Below are 12,259 nucleotides of genomic sequence, written 5' to 3'. Positions count from 1 at the left end.
ATTGCAGTTACAAACTTTTATTTTACAGTCCGTGATGGAACAATCCAGTAAATTCAACTTCAACATTCTGTGTGGAATGGACCATTTCAATTTATTTCATTTATAATAATTTTTATTATCCAGACAAGGATGTACATTAAATCATTAAAGAGACAAACATAAAAGAGAAAACATTGTCTGCCCTTTTATCTTTTTACACATTCCTTTTCAACAAGAGGGAAGAAAAAAATATTTATTTTAATTTTATTACATTTATTATTCATTAATTTTGCCGAACTGTGACCAGTGCAGTTTAAAAATTAAAGGGATAGTTCCTCGAAAAATAAAAATTATGTCATCATTTACTCACACACAAACCTGTATAAATGTCTGTGTTTTGCTGAACACAAAGGGAGATATTTGTAATCAAGCATGAAACAGAAGCACCAGTGACTTTTATAGTATAGGACGGAAAAATACTCAATGTTACTTTAAAACGGTTTGGTTACTCCGGGTACTCCAGTTTCTTCCCACAGGCAGTGATGATCTCATGGAAATTCACGTTATAGTCACGGAAAATTTGATCACTTTATCCGTGTCCATGTCACGGAATTCAGCTTTTTTTCGTGACGGTAGCACAGATGTCTCTTCCGTGTCACTCCCACGTACTTCTTTTGTCATTTTATGTATTGTTTTCTCATTGTTTTTTTCTATTTTCAAATCATTGTCGCTTGGAGTTGGGGTTAGATTTGGGGTTCGGGTTAGGATGTACTTTTATGTATTGGTTTCTACATGTTTTTTTTTTCGCTTTAAAAACTATTCTTGCCTGGAGTTTGGGTTAATAGGATCGCACACCGGCCGCACAGCTCAGCGCCACGCAGCGCCGCGCCATTCTAAAAAAATCGAACACATTGTTTTCTATGAGTATACGCACACTGGCGCCGCCAGGTGGCTGTGACTCAGGAAGTTGCTCAAATCCCTGTCCCGCCACACAATGCAACTCACATAGTTTAACATTAAATAACATCATATTTGTCCCAAATCATTAACGATTTAACATTGGCTGCTAACGTATATTTTGCATTTTGAAGTAGACGCTATCTGACGAAGCTCGCGTTATTTAATGTGCACTTCCGGTTTACAATACTTCCGAGTTGTCCTAGACACGACTCGACGCGACACTGAGCTGCGTGGCCGGTGTGCGACCCCCTTTAGAGTTGGGGTTTGAGTTAGGATGTCTAAAAATGTAACAGAAAGTGATTCTAACCCCAAGCGACAATGGTAAGAAAATAGGAAAAAACAACGAGAAAACAATACATAAAATGACACGAGAAATCTGTGGGACTGACACCGAAAAGATATCTGTCACAAAGAAAAACGAATTCCATGACATGGACACGGATAAAGTGATCAAATTTTCCGTGACTATAACACAGGTTTTTGTGAGATCAGGATGGGCCAAAAACATGTAAGTTAGGCAAATTGGAGATGCCAAATTGTCCTTCCCCCAACCTGTGTCTGGATTAAAGGTCACGTTCTTTCTGATCCCATTTTTTAAACTCTAGTTAGTGTGTAATGTTGCTATAATAGCATAAATAATACCTGTGAAATGATAAAGCTCAAAGTTCACTGCCAGGCGATATATTTTCTTTAACAGAATTAGCTTTTCAAAGCCTACAGCGAACAGCTGGTTTGGACTACAGCCCTCTACTTCCTGCTTTAATGACATCAGTAGAACAGTTTTTTGACTAAACTCCGCCCACAGGAATACGTCTGTCGCCAGCTAAGCTAACGGCAAGCTAAGCTAACGGCAAGCTAAGCTATGCTATCGAATCACAACACACTAAACAAACTACACAATACGTATTTCTGAAGGAGGGACTTCATAGAACAAGGAAGACATCAGCCTGTTTTGAGGACAGTGAAAACAGCGCTATACAGATTTTACACGTGAAACATGAACACATGTTATATTGTGCACTGTAAACACAATGAAAGCTTCAAAAACACAGAAAGAACAGGACCTTTAACTTGTGTGAATGAACTTGTGTATGGATTAACCGGTTCTCGCCATGAATATAGCTGTAGATGCTGGATTGCCGTAAAGAATAAAAAAAAGAAAGAAAACAATTTGGTTACACACATTGCTCAAAATTTCTTCCTTTGTGTTCAGCAAAATAAAGAAAATGATACAGGTTTGGGAGTAAATTATGACATAGTTTTCATTTTTGGGTAAACTATCCCTTTAACAACTTTAAAACACACAGTAAACACAGCCAGTAAAAAGCTAAATCTCATTTGTTTTTTACAGAATGTCGCACAGCCGTGCCTGCAGATATTGTTTTCCTGATAGATGATTCGTGGTCAGTGGGTCCATCCAGCTTCCAGCAGATCAAAGAGTTCATAGCGGACCTCATCAGAGCTTTCCGGGAAAGTGTGGTGGGACTGGAGGGTGTTCGCTTTGGAGTGACTGTCTACTCAGACTTACCCAGGTATAGTGATTTTTAAAGAGGAATTAAACATTGATATGTATATGATCTGTGTGTATGTGTGCGACTGTATCTTTTAAATAGTTATATATAAATACTCCATATGGTTCTGAGCAGTCATCTGTGTCTCTGTGCAGGATGCGTATAGCTCTGACAGATTACTCGACTCTGGAGGAAGTGCTCAGGGCGGTGGAGGATGTGCCGTATGAAGGAGGAAACAGCCGCACTGGTCTGGCATTGGAGTTTCTCGTAGAGTCTGTCTTTAGTTCCTCTATCGTCAGAGACAATGCCCCAAAGGTGTGACACTTGAAAATCACTTAAAACACATTTAACTCTTTCACCGCCATTGACGAGTTAACTCATTAATTAAGAGAAAACGCTTCCCTGCCAATGACGAGAATTTTCGGCTTTCCACAATACTGCTAATACTCTTTCGCAACTTATAAAACCCGGAAGTATCGCCCAAGGGTAAACAGCTGTATGTTCGTGTAAGTTTTGAGGATCGCTCTGAATCTGATCTCTATCAAAAGTCCATCACAAAAATGGAATTATCTCAGCTTTTTGATAAAAATTTGTGTTTTTGTAGAAACCTACACATATTTGAGAGGTGATAAAAAGAGAACTAATGAAGGTAGGATTAAAGTTTTTGTTTTTTTAAAAAGCAGATGGTCTGTTCTTTCATTTGATATATTGTATGTTTATACATTTAAAGACGAACATTTTCCGGAAGGCATTAAACTTTTGTGAAAATCATGAAAAATGCTGCCGCTGGCTGGTAACTTTTTTAAAAAACGCTGGCGGTGAAAGAGTTAAGACACAAGAGCTTCTTTTAGATTAGGAGTTTTGACATTTAATTTGGATTTTCTGTGACTCACTATTGAGTTAAATCAGATATAGTAATCAAGTTTTATTAGAGCATCTGATACCAAACCACTTGCTCGCTTATTGATGGCTGTTTGTTACTAATGTAACTAAACCAATTAAACAACCTTATTACCGTTATATGAAATTTCTCTCATTGCTTACTCCCCCTCATGCCATCCCGGATGTTTATGACTGTTTATTACGTGGAAGCCAACATGACGAAGCTAAAAAAAATGACATCCATCCATCATTAAACTAATCCAAATGACAACATTAAACTAATCCAAATGACAGCTTGATAATGTCGTTTTAATAAAAATAATTGATTTTTGTTAACTGAAGAATAAAAAAATATATACAGTACTGTGCAAAAGTCTTAGGCCCCCACCAGCTTTGTTGTTTTAGCAAAGTTTTAATGTCCATCCATATTTATTTTCACTCTTTAAGATACAAACAGAAAATACAGAAAATATGTACACAAAATTAAAAACAAAACAATTTTCAGAACTAAATGTCTTCTTTAGGCATCGGTCAGTATTTAGTGTGACCTCTCTTGGCACAAGAAACACATCTTGAGCTTTTTTGGGTCCTAAAGTCATTCGATTAGAATTGGGATTTAATTTTATTTAAGTTTAAGAGTTTCCTGCTATTGCTCAAGTGGAAGGGGAGTTCACCCTGAATACTTGACACTTCAGCTTACACTTTTAGATTGTTTTTAATACTACATACACATTTCCTGTATTTTCTGGATGTATTCTAATAAAGAGACTGAGAAACAATTATATATGATCACTATAACATTGTAAAAAACAACAAATCTAATGGTAGCATGGTGGCCTAAGACTTTTGCACAGTACTGTATATCTGGAATGGCATGATTATAAGTAATTTATACATTTTCATAAAGGAACAGTATGTAGGATTGTGGCCAAAACTGGTATTGCAATCACAAAACTTGTGGCTAAAACTGGTACTGCAATCACACAGCTGGTGGCCAATACACAAAATGACAACAGAAACATCAGTTGAGGGCTGCAACTCCACTTTTTAAATGACAATATCCTGGCCAGACCACTGTTGTCAGTAATATAAGTATTTGAAATGAAAATAATTTCTTAATGTCTACTGACATATCAGGACCATTCTATGATTAATTGATATAAATTTCTTACATACTGTTCCTTAACTTAGTGTATGCGTGGAGGGTCTTAAATTTTATTTCTTCATTTTTTTAAAGACTTTGTGGTCTCAGACGGTCTCTTCGACATGGTTTTCTGAATGTTTATAGTTGACGGTGCATGACCTTGTTGCATCCCACAAACAGGAAATGTGTCTTCGCATTTCTATCATTAAAGGAACAGTATGTAAAAATGTATATCAATTAATCATAAAATGGCCCTGATATGTCACTAGACATTAACAAAACATTTTCATTTCAAATACTTATATCACTGACAACAGTGGTCTGGCCAGGATATTGTCATTTAAAAAGTGGAGTTGCAGCCCTCAACTGATGTTTATGTTGTCATGTTGTGTATTGGCCACCAGTTGTGTATGTTGCAGTACCAGTTTTAACCACAAGTTTTGTGATTGCAATACCAGGTTTGGCCACAATCCTACATACTGTTCCTTAAAAAATACTACGACAACGAACTGATATTTGCAAATAAGTTATAATGGCTTAAAAAAATGTTTATACAAAATTTGCCAAATTCCATGAAATTCCGCACTTTAAAATAAATTCCGTTTTCATGCCTTGACTCCGTGTTTTTTGTATCCCTGAAATCATAGGGCCCTAAATATGCTTCCCATTGATGTATGGTTTGTTAGGATAGGACAACTATTTGAAAATCTGAGGGTAAAATAAAATCAAAATATTGAAAAAAACGCCTTTAAAGTTGTCCAAATGAAGTCTTTAGCAACACATATTACTAATGATAAATGCATTTTTTATATATAGGAAATGTACAAAATATCTTCATGGAACATGATCTGTACCATGGCTGCAGCAGGTGTAATGATATTATGCAGTGCCCGAAAATAGTCCACTGCTATTGAAAGTTACCAAGGGGACTATTTTCGGGTGCTCCGTAATATCATTGCGCCTGCTGCAGCCAATAATCCTTGATTATTACGCCGCAAGGAGAGTAAAGTTTCTAGCCATATTGGCCTAGAAAATTACAACTTTTAATTTTTTGCATCTGTCTTAGTACACAATGTAACTACAGAAGAGTCAAGTTTTACATAGAAAAAAAATCGAAAAACTTTGGTTATTTTTTAGTGTGATACTAATGGTCTAATCCGATTCAATGAATTATGCTAAGCTATGCTAAAAGTGGTACCGCCAGACCCAGAGATCAGCTGAACGGATTCCAAAACTGTAAAAATCAAATGTTTAACTTAAGCATATTTTCAAAAAAGTGCAGTGTCCCTTTAATATCCTTTAATAATTTTGACCCATGCAATGTGTTGTTGACTATTGCAACAAATATACCCATGCGACTTATGACTGATTTTGTGGTCCAGGGTCACATTTGGCTAAATGATTCCTTTAAAATGTTTAAAGCGGCATCTTTCAGCTGCCCAGAGCTGTTGACCAGGTAGATTGACTAGTCTAAGCTATAAATTTAAGACAGCTAAGACCCATGACTACCTTAGTCTATGGCTTTTTCAAACAGAATAAATCAAAATGTACTTAAAATGTTTGATTTTTAAACAAAATATCTTGGCACATGTTCACGGCAGCACGTTCCAAATATATCTCGGAGTGCTGCACTTCTAATCAATCTGTTGATTTGGGACGTCATGTCCTGGCTGCAGTGCACACGCTCCGTGCCGCAGTGTCCCACCCATCCTAATTTTGGGCTTGATTAGGATTCTAAAGCACACACAGCTGCTGGTCTTGCAGAAGAGCACCTGGTGAGAAGCGCAAGGGTGCGTTCGTAATGAACTGCAGAGATTTCACCTTTTATTAAAACTCACAGCACACACACATTAGAAATGGGTGCATATAGATAAACTGGTGAACTTTAGGTGAACCAGATGATGGTTTTAATTCTACTGAATAATCATTTGATTTTGTAAGCGACTGCAGGTTTGGGGAATTATAAATTCAATGAGATGATAATTCATGCAGCGTGCTCTCAAGTGCATCGGTATCACTGTGATGGCTTTAATGGCAGATTGAGCGGTTTAAATTACACTTGTAAATAAATTCTTGGTCAATGAAAGACACACTTGTGAGTTTATGCAAGATTTGTGTTTTTTTAGATGCCTGCAGCATATTTACGGGTCTCTGCAAGTGTGACCCATTTTTTAAGTTTTTAAAATGTGCTAGACTTACAAAGCAAGCTTAACCATAAAGTATCCTGCTACATCTCCTCCTGGTTTCAGATTGCTGTTCTGATCACTAATGGCCAATCGGATGATCCGGTCGATGGTCCGGCTAAAGCAGTATCAGACAGTGGGATTTCACTGTTTGCTGTAGGTGAGTCATTGACTTTCAATGTTTGTGCTTCTCTTTTTGTAGCAATGTAGATGATGCTGTAGAAGAACCATTTTTGGTTCCTCAAATAACATTTCAAATTTCAAGATTCTTTATGGAACCATTCGGCCAAAATGGTTCTTCTATGGCACCGTTGGGCACATTTATTTATGGTTTTGTGTTACTATCTATCTATCCATCCATCCATCCATCCATCCATCCATCCATCCATCAAAATAGTGAAATATCCATCCATCCATCCATTCCTACAACCATCCATCCATCGAAATAGTAAAATATCCATCCATCCATACATACATACATCCATTCCTACAACCATCCATCCATCCATCCATCAAAATAGTGAAATATCCATCCATCCATACATACATACATCCATTCCTACAACCATCCATCCATCCATCCATCCATCCATCCATCCATCGAAATAGTGAAATATCCATCCATCCATCCATCCATCCATCGAAATAGTGAAATATCCATCCATCCATACATCCATCTATCCATTCCTACAACCATCCATCCATCCATCCATCCATTCCTACAACCATCCATCCATCCATTCCTACATCCATCCATCCATCCATCCATACATCCTTTGAAATAGTGAAATATCCATACATACATACATACATACATACATTCCTACAACCATCCATCCATCCATTCCTACAACCATCCATCCATCGAAATAGTAAAATATCCATCCATCCATCCATACATACATCCATCCATTCCTACAACCATCCATCCATCCATCCATCAAAATAGTGAAATATCCATCCATCCATACATACATCCATCCATCCATTCCTACAACCATCCATCCATCCATCCATCCATCCATCCATCGAAATAGTGAAATATCCATCCATCCATCCATTCATCCATCCATCCATCCATCCATCGAAATAGTGAAATATCCATCCATCCATACATCCATCTATCCATTCCTACAACCATCCATCCATCCATTCCTACAACCATCCATCCATCCATTCCTACATCCATCCATCCATCCATCCATCCATTGAAGTAGTGAAATATCCATCCATCCATCCATTCCTACAACCATCCATCCATCCATCCATCCATTGAAATAGTAAAATATCCATCCATCCATACATCCATCCATTCCTACAACCATCCATCCATCCATCCATCTTTCTATGGAAACAGTGAAATATCCATCCATCCATCCATCCATCCATCCATCCATCCATCCATTCCTACAACCATCCATCCATCCATCTTTCTATGGAAATAGTGAAATATCCATCCATCCACCCCCATCTATCCATCCATCCATCCATCCATCTATGGAAATAGGGAAATATCCATCCATCCATCCATCTATCTACCCATCCATCCATCCATCCATCCATCTATAATAGTGCAATATCCATCCATCCATCTATAATAGTGCAATATCCATCCATCCATCCATCCATCATAAATTTGCTAAATCATGGTGTGTTGGTCTATCTAGGTACACTTAAAGTTTCGGGAATTAATTTGTCTTCAGATGTTTGCTAAATTTTATAAAAGATTCATTTGGAGACACTGGGAGACACTCTTTTTTTTAAAGAATAAGGTTTGAATGTGGTTGCAGGTTAGTCTGCAATAGTAAAAAAAACTAGGAGCTTTATGTGTATAAAGTTTATGTTTGTGTGTGCACTTCGTCATGTTTTGACGCCTGACTTAGAATAACTGTTGTATACAGCCCACCCACGTCATCTGTGAACAATGTTGATGTCGAATGCACCAAGACATAAACCATGCCCATGTTTGTGTTTGCGAGCATCACTCGCGTTTCATCTACTTCTCACAGTCTTTCCGTTTTGAGGCCGAGAGTGCTGAAATGATTACGGCTCATTACCCGGTGGCCGACTAATTGCTGTAATTTTTCATCAAGCTCATTCGTTCTTGCCCTCCTCAATATGCACACATGTGCTGATGCTGTGTCCTGCCTCTCTAATCAGTTTTCCCATAAAGACGTAAATAAATCAGCACGTCTGACACGTCTATGACAAGAATGTACAGCGGGCCAACGCGGCACATCATTGCTCACAGTGTCACTTTGACAACTGATACACTGTCTGATAACACTAACACATAAGGCGGCAGCCTGACACACACAAGGGTCAATCTTTTACCTCACACTAAACAGATTTGTGGATCTTGATTGTGCCCATTGGACCTTTTTAAAAGAAAGAATGCAGAGGCTGTGGTTAATAAATGTGCTGTAGAAACTTTGAGCTGTGCTGCTCATGTGGGTGATGCAGGTTTCGAGTCTGGCTTGCAACACCTCTAACTGTGCAGAACCAAGCAGAAAATGCGTTTATTTAATTCTTCAGGGGTGAGGAGCGCTGATCCGTCGGAGCTGAGGAAGATTGTCACCGAACCTCATGAGGAACATCTGATGCTCAGCCCGGATTTTTCTTTTCTCGAGCACCTGCTTCCCAAACTCTCCCGCCGCATCTGCTTCACGGCTTCAGAGCCACCACGGCCTGTCAAACAAAACCCACCAGGTAGGACTCCTCTAAGCACTGTTAAAGCTTTAAATAAAAATGTACTGTCCATCTTTCTGTCTGTCTGTCTGTCTGTCTTTCCGTCTTTCCGTCTGTCCCTCACTATATCCATCTGTCCATCCATCCGTCACTCTATCCATCCATATATCTATCTATCTATCTATCTATCTATCTATCTGTCTGTCTGTCTGTCTGTCTGTCTGTCTGTCTGTCTGTTCGGCTGTCCGTCCGTCCGTCTGTCCATCCGTCTGTCCGTCACTCTATCCATCTATCTATCTGTCTGTCTGTCTGTCTTTCTGTCTGTCTATCTGTCCATCTGTCCATCCATTCATCACTCTATCCATCACTCTATCCGTCTGTCTGTCTGTCTGTCTCTCTGTCTCTCTGTCTGTCTGTCTGTCTGTCCATCACTCTATTCATCTGTTCGTCCATCTGTCCATCTATCTGTCCATCCGCCTATTACTCTGTCCATCTATCCGTCTGTCTGTCTGTCTGTCTGTCCTTCTGTCTGTCACTTTATCCATCTATTTGTCTGTTTGTCCTTCTGTCCATCACTCTATCTATCTGTCCGTCTGTCTATCTGTCCTTCTGTCCGTCTGTCCGTCACTCTATCCATCTATCTATTTATCTATCTATCTATCTGTCTGTCTGTCTGTCTGTCTGTCTGTCTGTCTGTCTGCCTGCCTGCCTGTCTGTCTGTCTGTCTGTCTGTCTGTTAGGCTGTCTGTCTGTCTGTCTGTCTGTCTGTCAATCTGTCCGTCTGTCCAGCCATTCATCACTCTATCCATCACTCTGTCTGTCTGTCTGTCTGTCTGTCTGTCTGTCCGTCACTCTATCCATCTGTCCATCTATCTGTCTGTCCGTCTATCACTCTGTCCATCTATCCGCATGTCTGTCTGTCTATGCTTCTGTCTGTCACTTTATCCATATATTTGTCTGTTTGTCCTTCTGTCCATCACTCTATCTATCTGTCCGTCTGTCTATCTGTCCGTCACTCTATCCATCTATCTGTCTATCTGTCTGTCTGTCTGTCTGTCTGTCTGTCTGTCTGTCTGTCTGTCTGTCTGTCCGTCTGTCCATCCATTCATCACTCTATCCATCACTCTATCCGTCTGTCTGTCTGTCTCTCTGTCTGTCTGTCTGTCTGTCTGTCTGTCTGTCTGTCTGTCTGTCTGTCTGTCTGTCCATCACTCTATCCATCTGTCCATCTATCTGCCTGTCTGTCTATCACTCTGTCCATCTATCCGTCTGTCTGTCCTTCTGTCTGTCACTTTATCCATCTATCTGTCTGTCTGTCCTTCTGTCCGTCACTCTATCCATCCATCTATCTATCTGTCTGTCTGTCTTTCCGTCTGTCCGTCACTCTATCCAGCTGTCCATCTATCCGTTTATCCGCCTAACTGTCTGTCTGTCTGCTGGTCCTTTTGTCCGTGTGTCCATCACTCTATCCATCCGTCCATCTGTCTTTCTATCCGTATATCTGTTTGTTTGTCTGTTTGTCTGTCCGTCTGTCACTTTAGCCATCACTCTATCCATCTATCGGTCCATCCATCCATCCATCCATATTTATCTATCTATCTTTCTATATATCTATCCATATTCTATCTATCTGTCCATCCGTCCGTCTGTCCGTATATATACCTCTGTCCATCCATCCATCCATATATTCATATGTCCATTTCTTCATCTATCCATTTATCTATCTATCTATCTAGTGGTGGAGAGGATCGTAGGTCCAAAAGATCTGCAGGTGAGCGTATTGAGTTATAACTCTCTGCAGCTGACCTGGAGTCAGGCCACAGGAGATGTGACCGGCTACAGGCTGCTCATCACCCCTGCGTCTCCAAAAGGCCATCTGCTTCCAGCACAGCAGAGACAGGTGAGATACGGTCGCCTGTGCACATGCACGCCCCATGCAACGCTATAGAGCAGATGGAAGGAAGCCCACTGACAGGTTGATTTTGTGAGAGCAACAAATGTGTGTGGTTTGGTTCCTACCTCAGACATACTAAGTAACATTCTCTCTTTTTTATTAGATTGATTTGAAAGGAGATGTCGGTAGTGCCTCTGTAACTGGGTTGAGTCCAAAAACGGAGTATTCCCTCACTGTATATGCCATCTACCCCGGACGCATCGGCGAATCTGCCACTATTGTTGCAGAAACCAGTTCGTGTCTCTAAATACAATAATCGTAGCTCTGAATAAAGACTTGCATGCATATCTAATTCCTCTTATGTGTTTTAGCTCCTGTGCCTCTGGTTGCAAACTTTCGTGTGATTGAAGAAGGACTGTTCTCCTTACGCCTTGGATGGACGCTACCGCTTGGAAAAGTAGACAGCTATAAAATCTACATTCCAAGAAGTGAGAAAATCCAACCCATTTTTGCTGAAAATAAAATATCAGATTCCCACATGAGGAGCATATATATTTTATAGTATATGCTAAATATGAGGAGCTCAGATACAAAAGACGCTAAATGCCAACTCTGTCAAAAATGAGATCATGATATTAACCGAATGCTCTTGGCACTATACGATATTAAAAAATACAGAAATCAGAAATACAGCTTTGTTGGCAGAATCTAAGAGTCGAATAAAAGAAAACATGTCAGATGCACAGGGTTTTGCATCTTTATATGTATCTTATATGCAAATTGACAGGAATTGTGCCATTATGAATTGTGATCTCATAGGCAATTTTATATTTAGTTTTTGATGTAATTTCCACCTCAGCGGACAGACCCGGGCTCATTTATGAGCAGACGCTGGCAGGCGACATCTCCATTCATGTGATTGATGCCTTAGAAGAAGATAAAGACTACACGGTCAGCATCTACGCCATGTACCCGGAGGGCATCAGTGAGCCTGTGTCGGTCACTGGGAAAACATGTA

General features: G+C 39.6%; 1 protein-coding gene across 1 annotated transcript in view; it reads left to right on the top strand.

The window, feature by feature from the left end:
* col7a1l (collagen type VII alpha 1-like) overlaps nucleotides 1–12,259 on the top strand; it is a 103,360-nt gene that overhangs the window by 20,761 nt on the left and 70,340 nt on the right. Inside the window, exons 3-10 of the mRNA XM_073868386.1 lie at nucleotides 2,291–2,471; nucleotides 2,606–2,765; nucleotides 6,726–6,819; nucleotides 9,195–9,368; nucleotides 11,084–11,247; nucleotides 11,405–11,534; nucleotides 11,613–11,729; nucleotides 12,101–12,256. Of these exons, the coding sequence (XP_073724487.1) occupies nucleotides 2,291–2,471; nucleotides 2,606–2,765; nucleotides 6,726–6,819; nucleotides 9,195–9,368; nucleotides 11,084–11,247; nucleotides 11,405–11,534; nucleotides 11,613–11,729; nucleotides 12,101–12,256 (1,176 nt within the window). The remainder of the gene's footprint in view (nucleotides 1–2,290; nucleotides 2,472–2,605; nucleotides 2,766–6,725; nucleotides 6,820–9,194; nucleotides 9,369–11,083; nucleotides 11,248–11,404; nucleotides 11,535–11,612; nucleotides 11,730–12,100; nucleotides 12,257–12,259) is intronic.

Source organism: Misgurnus anguillicaudatus, chromosome 1, assembly GCF_027580225.2.
Source record: "Misgurnus anguillicaudatus chromosome 1, ASM2758022v2, whole genome shotgun sequence".
Lineage (NCBI taxonomy): Eukaryota > Metazoa > Chordata > Actinopteri > Cypriniformes > Cobitidae > Misgurnus > Misgurnus anguillicaudatus.
The sequence above is the reverse complement of the archived record's forward strand: the minus strand, read 5'-3'. Positions and strand labels throughout refer to the sequence as shown.